Source organism: Euleptes europaea, chromosome 4 (assembly GCF_029931775.1).
Source record: "Euleptes europaea isolate rEulEur1 chromosome 4, rEulEur1.hap1, whole genome shotgun sequence".
NCBI lineage: Eukaryota > Metazoa > Chordata > Lepidosauria > Squamata > Sphaerodactylidae > Euleptes > Euleptes europaea.
In genome coordinates, this window is record NC_079315.1 from 45296587 (window position 1) to 45310083 (window position 13497).

At 44.3% G+C, this 13497-nt stretch overlaps 1 protein-coding gene across 1 annotated transcript in view; it reads right to left on the bottom strand.

Annotated features, from left to right (window-relative positions):
* The window catches only part of LOC130476260 (E3 ubiquitin-protein ligase UHRF2-like), a 105081-nt gene that overhangs the window by 74019 nt on the left and 17565 nt on the right, over nt 1-13497 (bottom strand). The window contains exons 2-3 of the mRNA XM_056848170.1: nt 7487-7729; nt 512-774 (exon numbers count right to left, since the gene is read on the bottom strand). Of these exons, the coding sequence (XP_056704148.1) occupies nt 512-774; nt 7487-7729 (506 nt within the window). The remainder of the gene's footprint in view (nt 1-511; nt 775-7486; nt 7730-13497) is intronic.

Below are 13497 nucleotides of genomic sequence, written 5' to 3' on the forward strand. Positions count from 1 at the left end.
AAATGTGACCCTCAGGAACAGTTTGATACCCCAAAACATCTAGGACTCCAAGGGACATGTGATGTAAAAAGGATACAGGAGAAAGCATACTACATCAGCTCAGATGCAGAAGTACCTGATGGGCATAAGAGAGACTCCATCTTTCATACAACCAGGAGGAACCCTAAACTGTCTCCCACAAGAAAAAATGGAATAAAACACCAGCCCAATGTGAGGCAAACAGGCACCCCATGAGAAATTATGAAACCCAATCTAAGGGTTTCTCTCATGGCTCCAAAAGATAATTCTCAAATTCCAGCATCAAACATTCCTGAATACTTAAGCAGATTTCCAAATAGCAGTCAATCAACAGGATAATCAACAAAATGTTTTATGTCCTTTAAAATTCTGCTTCCTTAGAAACTTAAAATTTGAGCTTGTTTTCTTAAGGATGCCAGCTTCTTGGAAAATTCTGTTTATACAAACCATATAAACTCACATGTGTCCTCATAATAATATCAGCAGCACTTACTCATCATACTTGATATGATAAATAATATCTTCATCATTGTCCATATAATCTGAATAAGATGTGGAAGGTGTACTGTCCAAATTATTTGTCTTTTCTCTAGAGTGATCTTGACTTAAATTTCCATTAGTCCTTTTGTAATTACTGCCACTCTTTCCTTGAGCTTTTCCATTTTTATGTCCTTTTGTTGCTCGAGTAACATTTTCTATATGAGCTTCAAACCAGGATCCAATAGTGTCATCTCGGGCATCCACCAATTCATTTATCTAAAATTAAATTTGACAATTAGTGATTGCTATATTGAAAAAAATGAATTTAACAATGTGGACACTTCAAGCTAGTTGTGTTCTCAGTTATAATACAATGCATCACTTTAACTGGAGGTAGGAATTCTCTACCTACACATTCTAAATAGAATCCTGCATATGTACAATGCAATCCGAAGCAGAATTTGACGTGCATCAACAGAGGCATAACATCCAAATCACAAGATGTTATAGTTCCGCTGTACACTGCTTTGGTCAGGCCACACCTGGAGTATTGTGTGCAGTTCTGGAGGCCTCACTTCAAAAAGGATGTGGACAGAATTGAGCGGGTGCAGAAGAGCACAACGAGGATGGTCTGGAGACCAAGCCCTATGAATAAAGGCTGGGGAGTTGAGGATGTTTAGTCTGGAGAAGAGGAGGTTGAGGGGGGACATGATTGCTCTCTTTAAGTATCTGAAGGGCTGTCACTTAGAGGAGGGGCAGGGAACTGTTCCTGTTGGCAGCAAAGGAAAGGACTCACAATAATGGGTTTAAATTGCAGGCAGAAAGGTACCAGCTGGATATTAGGGGGAAATTTTTTAAGTAAGAGTTGTTTGACAGTAGAATCAGCTAGGATTCTGCTTAGGATCGCATTATTAGAATACCACTCTGATTTGACTTAACAAAATGTGTCAGATATTTTTTTAAACAAAAAGAATCTACAGATTTAATAAAACCAAGTGTTATTTTGCTTTACTCTTCACATCTCCATGACGCTGTTCACACAAACAAACTGTCTAAGTACATTTGAGTTCTCCAGATTTTAGCCTTGAGGTTTCCAATATTTCACTAGTTTTCTCCATAATTACATTCTCTCCACAGATGTTTCCTTATCCACCTGACACTGCTAGCCCTAGATGGGGGGAAAAAACCTGTTCGCTTCCCCCTTCCTTCCATATACACATCTTCCAAGAAAAGAACTTAGCATTGCTAGCAGTAACCAATAACGTTCTTGCATCTCCTATCCCTAACAAAATACATAATATCTTTCTAGGTAACTACATTTATTGTGTAAAAAGTGGTTGTTATACATTTCTTGAATGAATTCAGAAGTTTCCCACAATGATGCACTTCCAGAGAACAGAAATTACATCTTCCTAGCACTCAAAACACCATACTACACTTTGGAATTTGAAAGTGTGATTTACTGCCCTCCCTACACACCTAAAATGACAGGTGGGGCAGGTTGGTTGACAACAAGTCACAGGGCCAAAAATAGTTTTCTGGCCAATGCCAGATAGAACTGGCTATGAGTAAAACAATTCCCTTCTACCATGCTCATGCTGCTATGTGATTTTTAAAAAAACTGTGCATATATGTATATGCAGATATGTTTCTTTAGGGGCTGAGTATTCTCACACTATACCTCAGAAGCATTTATAAAGCCTCTTTAAAAACAGTGGCAAATTGTAGCAGTTTCCTCTACTTCTCAGGATGGCTGCAAATACTCCATGACTTTATGAATCCTTTTTTTACTACTGAGCAAAAATTACTTCTTTGAGAGCTGTAAAAACTTAAAAAAAAACACATGAAAGACTACATTGGGACTACCAGCATAGGATTAGCACCGGCATAGCCCTGAGAATAAGATGGAATGTAATGTTGCTGGAAAAATTTATCAGGTTGTCTTAATTAAATTGTATATTTATTCAAGGCAATGAGCCAATTCCTAGTTAGTGGTTTGAAAACAGAACAAAGCTGAACATTGTTTCATGAATCTTTGCATTTTACAGGCCAAGCTAATTAATAACCCTATTACAGTTTTTATGTTATTCTATAGCTATCTTAACTTCATACAAATTAGATACTAGATTTCTAATACAAATTAGATATTAGATATTCCAAAATCATATAGCTGACTGCAGCTATGTTATTGTTACAATTCAATATTTCTATTAAGAGATAACACTCACATTCTAAATAAGAATTACCCTAACTGAACTACCTGGAAGTAAATTTTTACTCATTTCAACAGCATTCACGTGTTTAAGACTGCAGCATTAAGAAACAAAACTGCTCAAAACTGATCACATATGCAGCTTTACTTCCCCCCCTCCCCATCAAGTCACAGCTGACTTATAGCGACCCTGTAGGGTTGAGCTTTCAAGGCAAGAGATGTTGGGAGGTGGTTTGCCATTGCCTGCCTCCGCGTCATGATTCTGGTATTCCTTGGAGGTCTCCCATCCAAATACAAGCCAGGGTCAGGGCTGAGAGTGTGTGACTGGCCTAAGATCACCAAGTAAACTTCCATGGCGCGAATGGGTATATGAACCAGTTTTCCCAGGTCCTATTCTGGCACCTTAACCTTTACACCACGCCGGCTCTTGTGGCTTTACTTGATATCTTCTAACTATAAACAATAACATCCTCTTTGAAATCTGATTCAACACAGGTCTCCTAACAAAAACCATCCTAATAAAAACACAATATGCTTATTCCTTCTGTTCTGAACATTAAAATACAGAATACTGAACACAGTGGATTCATATCAATTAATTACACAAGATTGGATTCTTTGAACCATGAATGGAAAGAAATCAATGAATAGATCTTTCCAATGCCTATGCAGCTCCCAGAAACTGCTCCATGGGTTCAGGAGCCACAGGAACAGAGTTGGATGTGGTGCCGGGACTGAGGTTAGAAGGGAAAAAATCAGCAGAAATCATCCCCTTCCTGTGCACAAGCAATTATTCCATTGGCAGTAGCTCAAGAGGGGAGGAAATGATTTCTGCAGATTTCTCTTCAGGATGCAGCACTTACTGATGCTGCACCCATCTGTTCTCAGTGGTCCTCAAACCCACAAGTGCAGCTTTACAGAAGCCTGGAAAAGGAAGGGAGAAAGGGGAGACATTTGTTCCATGAACACTTCCACCATGAGCCTGTATCTAACCAAACAGTTCCTCCAGCAAATGGCATTTCTGTTTGTGAAAGTAAGAGGTCAAACCCACTTTTCTCCCTGTGCCATTCCACCGAGAACAATTTCAGGGCTCAGGAACAAAACTGGGGAGGGGGCTGCAGTGGAAGATGGAAGCAGGAAGATCATACTCTGCAAAATCTACAAAAAAAAGAAGGTAGCCTGCCACAGCAGGTACTGTTCAAGCTGGCATTTTGTAGTTCTGTATTTAGCTGAAATACCGTATTTTTTGCTTCATAGGACGCACCGCTCCATAAGACGCACCTAGTTTTTAGAGGAGGAAAACAAGAAAAAATCTTGTTTTCCTCCTCTAAAAACTTGTCTTATGGAGCGAATGCTGGCTGGGCACGTGCGCGTCGCGCTGGAACGATGCGAGCCGGCTTTCCCCGCCCCAACGGTCAGCTGGGAGGCGGGCAGGGAGCTCAGAGCCGGCTGGGCGCCCTGGAACGGGGAGCACAGAGCCGGCTCGCGTCATTCCAGCGCACCCAGCCGGCTCTGTGCGCACATTCGCTCCATAAGACGCACAGACATTTCCCCTCACTTTTGAGGAGGAAAAAAGTGCGTCTCATAGAGCGAAAAATACGGAACTTCACAAAAATCTTTCTGTATGTAGTGTACAGTTTGCTCCTCAGGAAGAGACAAAAATTGCCACCTGTCTAATCATTTGTAATGAATAAGAATCTCTACAAGGCAACCAAGAAGCAGTATAACAAAAAGGTGGGTTTCTCCCTCTTTTGGGCCACAAGTATCTTCCACAGATGTGCACAGATAGACAAGCTAGGTTTCGTGAACCAGTAAATTTGTAGATGTCTCTGCAGGACTATACTGAGAATTAAACCAATCACTATATTTGTTGGGGGGTGAATTATCTCAGATCTCATTGGTTTGAGATTCTTAGATATTTGTTATCTTGCAGAAAGTTATTTGCTGGTTTGCATAGGTCATTAGACCTAAAAACATTTTTCTCCCATGCATCTCCCTGCTACTGGCACTTGCAACCTAGTCTGGTCTATTGTGGAGTGGGGACAGTGGGGAGGAAAAGGTTGGAAGTTGACTGGATGTTTCTGCTGTAAATTGGGTTTGATGGTTTTTGCAGTATTGATCATTTGGAAACTTTTTTTAGTTTCCATCCTTTTGCAAGTCAATAAGATATGTCTTATTCTGAGCCTGTCAACTACAGTAGATCTTGCAATAAGTGTTAGTAAGAGCTTTTTGAAGACCATAAAGGGATGGGGGCTGCTCACATTAATTTGAACTTCCCTGACAAATATTTGTCTGCATACAGTTACACTATATTTATATCAATGTGTCTTCAAATCCCTACTAGAATACTACAAGCACCACGCTATATGCTACTGCAGTTTGTCTCCTGGTTGCAACTATTTCTGTGTGAATGCCCCTACTCTAAGGAGAAGAGAGGAATGGGTAGAAGAGTAAGCAAGAGAGAAGGTTCCCAACAGCTAGGTCTAGCCCATAACCTACTCACTAGATCACAAATAATTACACTGAAAACCTTAAAGAAGTAAATGGGACTGTTCTGGCATAAGTAAGCTGAGAGTTATGACTTCACTTCAGTTATCACATTGAACTCCTGAGCCCTGGTAATAGGCTTCTAAGAACTGAACCATTAACAATGCCTGAATTCCAGCTGCAGCAGTAGGTACTTCAGTATCAGCAAATTTCTATGGTAACTGAATATTAAATGAGGCATGTGAAAAGGCTTCTACATTTTCAGCCAAATTTGGAGTACAGTCTATAAAATAATGCAAGAAATCTGGATTAGTATGCCTCTTGACGTGAAAGAAAATATAACCTATTATGAAAAATAATTTGGCCTCATAATACAGAAGAAAATATATTCTTTTATAAAGCAGCTGCTACAGTACTTCTTGTTTTTTCTAGTAACACAGTACCAAAAGAAGGAAACAAACTGTAAATGTTACAGACCATGTCTTTCAAGTCTAAAGCAGTGTCGTGCTCTCTACTGTAACAGTATTCATTTAACAGGAAAACATTAACAATTGACAAAATATGTACACAAACCAAGCATGTAGTTCCCAATGACTAGGTATCCATTTTTCATAACAGATAATGATCTGCCCAGTAAAGTTCTGTGTTTTTATAATAAATGAGCCAATTAATAAAAATGACTAGTAATACAGCAATATCAAATTTACAAAAGATAACATCACAAGCACAAGGGAAGTTCTTACTCAATTTTTACTCTAAGTTGATAAATAACCACCAGCTAGAAATAAAGGCACTCCTAATCACCTTCCATAACTGAATAAAGTTTGGAATTTTAAGCATCATAGGTACATCTATGTCACCCATAGATTTTATTATGCCTTCTAAAAAAGAGGCAGGGTGGAGCAACCCTTCATTTCTATAGAACAGGAAAACCCAAGGGCTGATACACCTTTACTATTTCCTGGAACCTAATGCCCTCTAATAATTGGTGTCAATATCAATGGATGTCTGGACTTTTTTTTGAGAAACAGAACTACTACGCTATAATTAACTTCTGAAACTAAGAATCCGTGTTTGTCTTTCTGAATCTACAGCTATCCTCTCAACTATGATCTTCCCACAAATACCCAACACTTCTGGTGTCAGTATTATTTCTTACTTACTGATATCTTTGGTGCTGGGACAAGTGCAGCTATATTAACACCATGGCACTGGAATCGGGAGTGGGCCAAAATTTGTGTGTTCCCTGTTCAAAAATGAAATTCTTCCCCTGTGTTGGAAGCAATCTTAACCAATGTTAGGGGTAAATCACCAGTGCTTCATCTTAACCCAGAATATGAATTCATAATATGGCTTCAAATTCTGGCTTAAGTGGAAACCCTGATCAGTCCTTAATGCAGATAACAATGTTGTCCCAGCATAATATTTATCTGCAGGTGGACCCAGAGAAGAATCTCATGCTACTGAAGGAATAGGGCAGGGGTGGGGAACGTCAAGCCCGGGGGCCATATAAGGCCCGCGAAATCATTTGGTCTGGCCCTTTGTGGGTCATGGCAGATCTCAAGCTTAGAAGGATCTAAGACTGGCGATCTGCCCCCTCCCACAGACAGGAATAGCCTCTATTCAAGGTGGATGTGAATTTGTTTTGCCAAGAAAAGGAACCTTCTTTCCCCCTTGCAGAAGACTCATTAGTTATGGAGCTGCTAGGACCGCCCAAGAAACTGTGTTAACCCTTTCCCACCCGGGCCATGGAGAAACATATTCCTTCTGTACTACAAGAGGGCTGGGGGTGGAAGTGGCAATAATGGAGGGGTTAAAGGGGGAAGGCCAGAATGCATGGGGTGAGTTCTAAGTTGATAATTGTGTATGGCCCGTGAATGATGTTATAAATATCCAAATGGCCCTTGGCAGAAAAAAGGTTCCCCACTCCTGGAATAGGGGGAGGTATGTCACCATCCCACACTCTGCTTTTGATTGCATAGCCAAAGCTAAGCAATCAGAACTGTTTGTCTGTACCAGCTCTTAGATCACATCAGAGAATGCAGGGAGAGAAGAGCTGACCACTTACTGGTTTCACCTAACCAGTTAAACTTGCAAATAAAGCCTAAAGCCTCTACAGTATATTTTCTCTATGGCCCAGAGCTTTTACTTTAGACATTCACTCAAAGTATAAATCTCATTTTTTTGTAAAGAAGAGTCACCTTCCTCACATTGGTCACATGAATAAACTGTACCTGAGCAGTGATAAGCCTGCACACACAGTCCAAGATTAAAAGAAAATACATTTACCTTATATCGTCCAATGCCAGGATCAATAAGAAATGAGCGGGCTGATGTAGAAGGCTCATTGGATGATCCACTGTTTGTTCTTTGCTTGACTTTGTTCTTACAGTTGGCAACTGCACAGGGAACAGCCTTTCTATCTTTATTAGTTAATGGAGTAGTAAGAGCATCAGACTCTGAACGTATCAAAAGCTGAACTATATCATTCAGTCCAACATTATAATCAAATAATGTATGTCCATCTTCAAGCTGTCAAAAAATAAAAATAAAAGTTACTTCAAAAATCGTTGTCTTACAAACCGAAAGAAGTGCATCACTATACCACTGCATTCCACTAAAAAAAAAAATTCCACACAAAAGTGGAAAAGAAACATGAGCACAAGAAAAACAGTTACTACTGCTATTCTGGAAGCACATGTGAAAGAATTAATGCAGTGCTATAAATAACAGATAGGTTCTATAGCAGCTCTTATGTTACTTGTACAAGAGTTTGAGTACATCATTACACAAGCAGAAATATATGTCTTTGGATTTAGTTCCACTTTTCTTGCACAATGTTCTAGATCAGGGGTCCCCAACATGGCACGTATGGGTACCATGGTACCTGCCAACACCTTTTTTGGCACACGCCAAGTGTTTTTAGAAAGTGGGTGTGGCCAGGTGGGGCTACTGCCCAGCAGGGCTTCTGATTAGCTGTTCAGATTAAAATAACACTGTTTCACCACAAGCTGCCACCATAGTGTTTGTTTTATTCTCTCTCCCATTTTTTCCAGAGCATTTTTAAAAATTCTTCTTCTTGTCCTGTGCATCTGGGTTTCTTGTGTGTATGTCTCTCTATCTCCTGCAGTGGCCTTTTTGTGGTTGATTCCACCTCCCACAGTGGCCATTTTGTGGTTGCACCCACTACGTATCATAGCTCCCAAGGTGCCTTGAGGCTCAAAAAGGTTGGGGACCCCTGTTCTAGTGTGAGGTGTAAAACAATCCTTTCATTAACATAAGATGCCTTGTGCTCAAGAGTACAATTTACCTTTGGATACAAAGGTAAATTAATCTATATAGAAAAATGTAACTAAGCAAACCATACCATTTACATCACACTAGCTTCAAATCACAACTACAAATTTATTCATTTGATTTTAAAATACCAAGTTGATTTGTTGTTTTCTACAAAAAAGTCAAAACCTTTTTGGTGTAAAAAATCCTGGGGTTAATCCAACTACACAAGGACTTTGTGGAGTGGGACTTCCCTGATGAGGAAGGGTGGCACGTGAAGCAGCTGGGCAGCCGTGCCCACAGCCTCTAGCTGCCACAGCGGCACCCCCCACTGCCTGCTATCTGGGGCAACTGCCCCCGTTGCCCCCCTAGATCCGCCCCTGACTCAACCTTCCATCCTTCCAAGGTCAGTAAAATGAGTACCCACCTTGCTGGAGGTGTAGACAACTGGGGAAAGCAATGGCAAACCACCCCGTAAACATAGTCTGACTAGTAAAATGTTATGATGTGATGTCACTCAATGGGACAGAAATGACCTGGTGTTTGCCTTTACCGTTTACACTACAGGAGAGCCAGCATGGCGTAGTGGTTAAGAGCGGCAGACTCTAATCTGGAGAACCAAGTTCGATTCTCCATTCCTCCATATGAAGCCTGCTGGGTGACCTTGGGTCATACACAGTTCTCTCAGAACTCTCTCAGCCCACACGGGGGCAGGCACTGGCAAACAACCTCCAAACATCTCTTGCCTTGAAATCCTTACAGGGTCATCATAAATCAGCTGTGACTTGATGGCGAGCATGTGGACACGCACATACAGACTCCAGCAATAATGCTGTAATCCCATGCACACTACTAAAGAAGAAATCCCATTGAACTCACTGAGACTTGCTTCGGATTAAGCAAGGATAAGCAGGGTCAGCCCTGGTTAGTATTTGGATGGGAGACCACCAAGGAATACCAGGGTTGCTGTGCAGAGGAAGGCACTGGCAAACCACCTCTGTTAAGTCTCTTGCCATGAAAACCCCAAAAGGGGTCGTCATAAGTCAGCTGCGACTTGACGGCACTTTACACACACAAGAGTATTCAACCTAGACCGGGGGGGGGGGGGGCAGGACAGTATAACTTACAGGGGCCAATATATTTAACAAATACAGGTTGGTCCCTCTAAACTACACTATTTCAATATGTCACATATCAACAGGATATACATCTTGTTCAAGGGCAACTGTTCATTGAGTCCAAAGTACAGATTACACTGCTTCTATCTGAATAACATTTTATTACAAAATTTGTTTTCAATTTTTATTTCTCCTGCCTCTCAGATGGCCAAAGTAAGATACATATACCAAGGTTTCTTAGGGTGCATCAGTTCTCAATGCATACTCCCGTGCTCTCTCACTCCCATCCCCCTCCTTTAGTATTGGGTGTTTTTACCATTTTGTTTGTAGAAAACTAACTATGCTTTTATAAACAAAACTTACAGCCTTACAATGACATCAATGGGCTTTGAAGGGTGCCACTCTGCTGAGGATGTCACTTTAAGGCATTCAGGGATTAATCCTAAGGAGGTCTTTTTTATTCAACTGGGGCTAACTCCCAGGAAAGGAGGATTGCACTGAACATTTTTATTGTAAACTACTTTGAGTAATGAGGAAAAGAGGGTCAAAGATTCAATAAATAAATAACTTAGCACCATTTTTACTGTTAACTGGTGCATTTTATGTTAAGCAATAAAATGCACTTAGGCTTGATAAGAAAGTAAATACTATATATATTTCATGTTTTCCCCAAATTCCCATTTTTCTACCCTGAATTTTTTCTCCCAAGGCTTCAAAACTTCCAGAAATTTTATCTCTCTAGTCATGAACAAAATACCTCATTGGATGGGAGCTTCCCAATTCCTCTTTCTTACTGCAAAATCAACCTTACCTTCTTTGGGCAAGGAAGGCACAGCAGAGCAAGCTTTGTGTTGGTGCAAGAACGATTATTGTCCTACATGTCTCATACCATTCTACCCATGAGACCCTTGTAACCACAGATTTGGCTTTTCAGGGGTCTTATAAACCTGCTAAGGGAAAGGGAAAGAACCACTCTCACAAGCACCTTCTGCTCATGGTTATAGGATCTAGCCCTCTATAAATCAGTCTCTATAACACATCTGATTACAGCAGAATTGATGTATAAACCGACTAAATGAACACAGAGGTCTATTATGATCTAGAACATTTTAATGTTTTTAAAGTTTTTACCACTGAGGTTCATGGCAAAAAAACAAATATTTGTACATTGCTATGAATTCGGTTCTTCTCCCCTTCACTGCAAAACCCATTAAAACCAACAATAAAAATCCGACTACCACATGATCGGTTAATGATCTAAAATCTATTTTTTAAGATCCTAACAACAGTTAGGATTAACAGCGCATTCCTGAGGTTTGGGGCTAAAAGTGCTTAGGAGGCCCGCAGGGCCTTCTGCTGGCACAAAAGACACTTATGCCGGCGCAAGAGGCCTGGACGCAGGCGTAAATAGAGTTAGGCCGGTGATGGCAGGGGAAGGCAGGGGAGTGCTGCAGCAAGGGCCGCACCAGCGCCAGAGAGGCACAGAAGCGGCTGCAGGGATGTTCCCAGGGGCGTTCCACTGACTAGGAGGCCTCCTAAGGCCCTTTCATGCTAGGAACACTCACTTTTGCCACCGAAAAGTTACACCAGGTATTTACCTGGCATAGCCCATTGAACTCCATGCAAGTGCTCCAGACCCTCGTCTCTGCGCTGCCTGAAAGGACCCCAAATCTCGGCTTGGCACCTCTGGAACCCAACTAGGAGGCCGACTAATGGGGCCATCCCAGGAAGTGGCAGCAGCCCACTGGGGGAGGGCCCTCGAAGGCAGAAATTTCCCTCATAAGCTGTACTTCGAAGCCGGTGCTCACTTGATAGGTAAGCCTCGCATGGGCCGGCATGCTACCAGTCAGTGCCAGGGGGTCGGGACTTTGTGATTTCCCCCCTCCAGCTCCCAACTCTCAGGGGACTTTGCACATTTACCCCTCCAACTCCCAGCTCTTGGGGGACTTTGTGCATTCTCGCCTCCAGTTCCCACTGTCAGTGGACTCTGCCTGGGCCACCCCTCAAAACAGAGGGTCGGCTGGCTCTCGGGCTGGAATCTCCCCAGCGGACTTTGACTGTGGGCAGGCAAGCTCTCCAGCCTGGCAGGAGCCTGCCGCCTCCACCCTCTCCACTGGAACAGTAGAAGTGCACACCTGCCCTCGCTCTAGCAAGAGCCTCCACTAAATCCCTCGGGTAGGCCGCCTCTGATCCCTTTCTTTGCTTTTTTCCAGATGCGGAGCCTAACCTGGCCAGGACAGGGGCTTGCCGCCGTCTCACTGCCCGTCCATAACAACAGCCGCCCTCGGGGTGTTCTGCCACCACTCATGCAGTGGTGGCCGTCAGGCCTCTTCAGCCTCCACAGACAGCCTGAAGATGACCCAGCCGCCTTCAGAGACCAGCTAAGGCCCAGGAGCACCAACATGCCACAGCTGGCAGACCCCTGGCCAGCCCACATGCCAGCCAGGGGTCTTCCAGCCATTCTCCCTGACACTTCTTTCGTTTCAGATATCTCTGAGGACCGGTGTGCCGTGTGACCCCCCCCCCCCACCACTGTCAAAGAGCTTGATGTCTTGGGGAGGCACCCACAGAATCAAGACTCCCGACTGCACCCATCACTGGATGGCAGCTGTGTGTGGAGCCTGTTACCGCGTGCTTCTGCGCCCTGCTCCCGGCTCAGAGTGGATGCCCCCACCAAGCCAGGCTCACTCCGCCACACATCCATAACCCACGCTGCCCCCAAGCCGTCACGATGCTGCCCAGGAGTCGACAGGAGCCTATCTGCGAGGGGCAGCTCCCGCGGCCTACATTCTCAGTGGCAACTTCTCCCCCCCAAAAAAAACACACACACACCAGGGCACTGGCCACAACCTTTGTGCTCAGACCTCCCGCCCCGCCCATGCCCTCTCACCTCCCGATCACCATGGCATATTGTAATAAAGATTTCACTTTTACACAGGGAGCCTGCTTCTTCCCCTGGGAAGGGAACGGATGGGTTTTCTACAAGTGGCCTGGACGAGGGAGGGCTCAGAGCCAACCCTCGGGCAGGGGGCACCCTGATCCCCCTCTGGACTCAGGCGGCATCTCTTGGGGCTGCAGGGGAGCTCTGAGTATGGCCTGGGTGGGGGTGCTTCTTATGGGATCGCAGGGTGGATAGCAGGGCCGAGGAAGGTCGCCAATGAGACCCTGGTGCTGTGCTCATCAACCCCCACAAAGCCCAGCCGCCAGGAGCCACCCCTTCATTTGCATGCCAGTTTAGCTGGCTCTCTGGGCGGCCAACATGGCGGGGGGCCCTTCCAGGCCCAAGGGAAGGAGACCTGGGGTGCCACTCCCGTCCTCTCTCCCAGGCCCAGCCGATGTGAAGCGCCTCTCCCCTCCTGAACGCTTGTCAACCTGCAGCCACGAGCAGTAGCGTGGCTGCGGCAAGTGCTGCCACGGCTGCTCCCTGCTCCTCTGCCACTGGACAGCGCTGTGCCCGGGGAGGACTCCCACTGCCTTGTCAAACACATTGAAGCACCTGGCCTCTCTCCAAGCAGGGTGTGCCATCTTGGCCCAGCAGGCCACAGGTGTTGGCCATGACATTAACGGCAGCCTTTGCTGGATCTCTCATCAATACAGCATCCCACTCTCACCTGTTGATGCTTAGGGGAGGTCATGGGCCTGGCAAACTCACAGGTGAAAGAAGACAATGGTTGAGGCGGGTACTCAGCCCCGCCATTCCCCAAAAGGGTCTGTGGTCATTTGGGCACCCTGCCCCTCTGAAGCAGCCCCTCAGCCAGGACAACAGGCCAGCACTGGTAGACAGCGGCCAGGATGAGGTGGCAGGCGGAAGGCCAGAGAGCGGTGGTGGTGGAGAAGGAGCAGCGGGTGACAGGAGGGGCCAATGGGCCGTGGTGGATGGTGAGGGAGGGCCCCCCATCCTCGTTG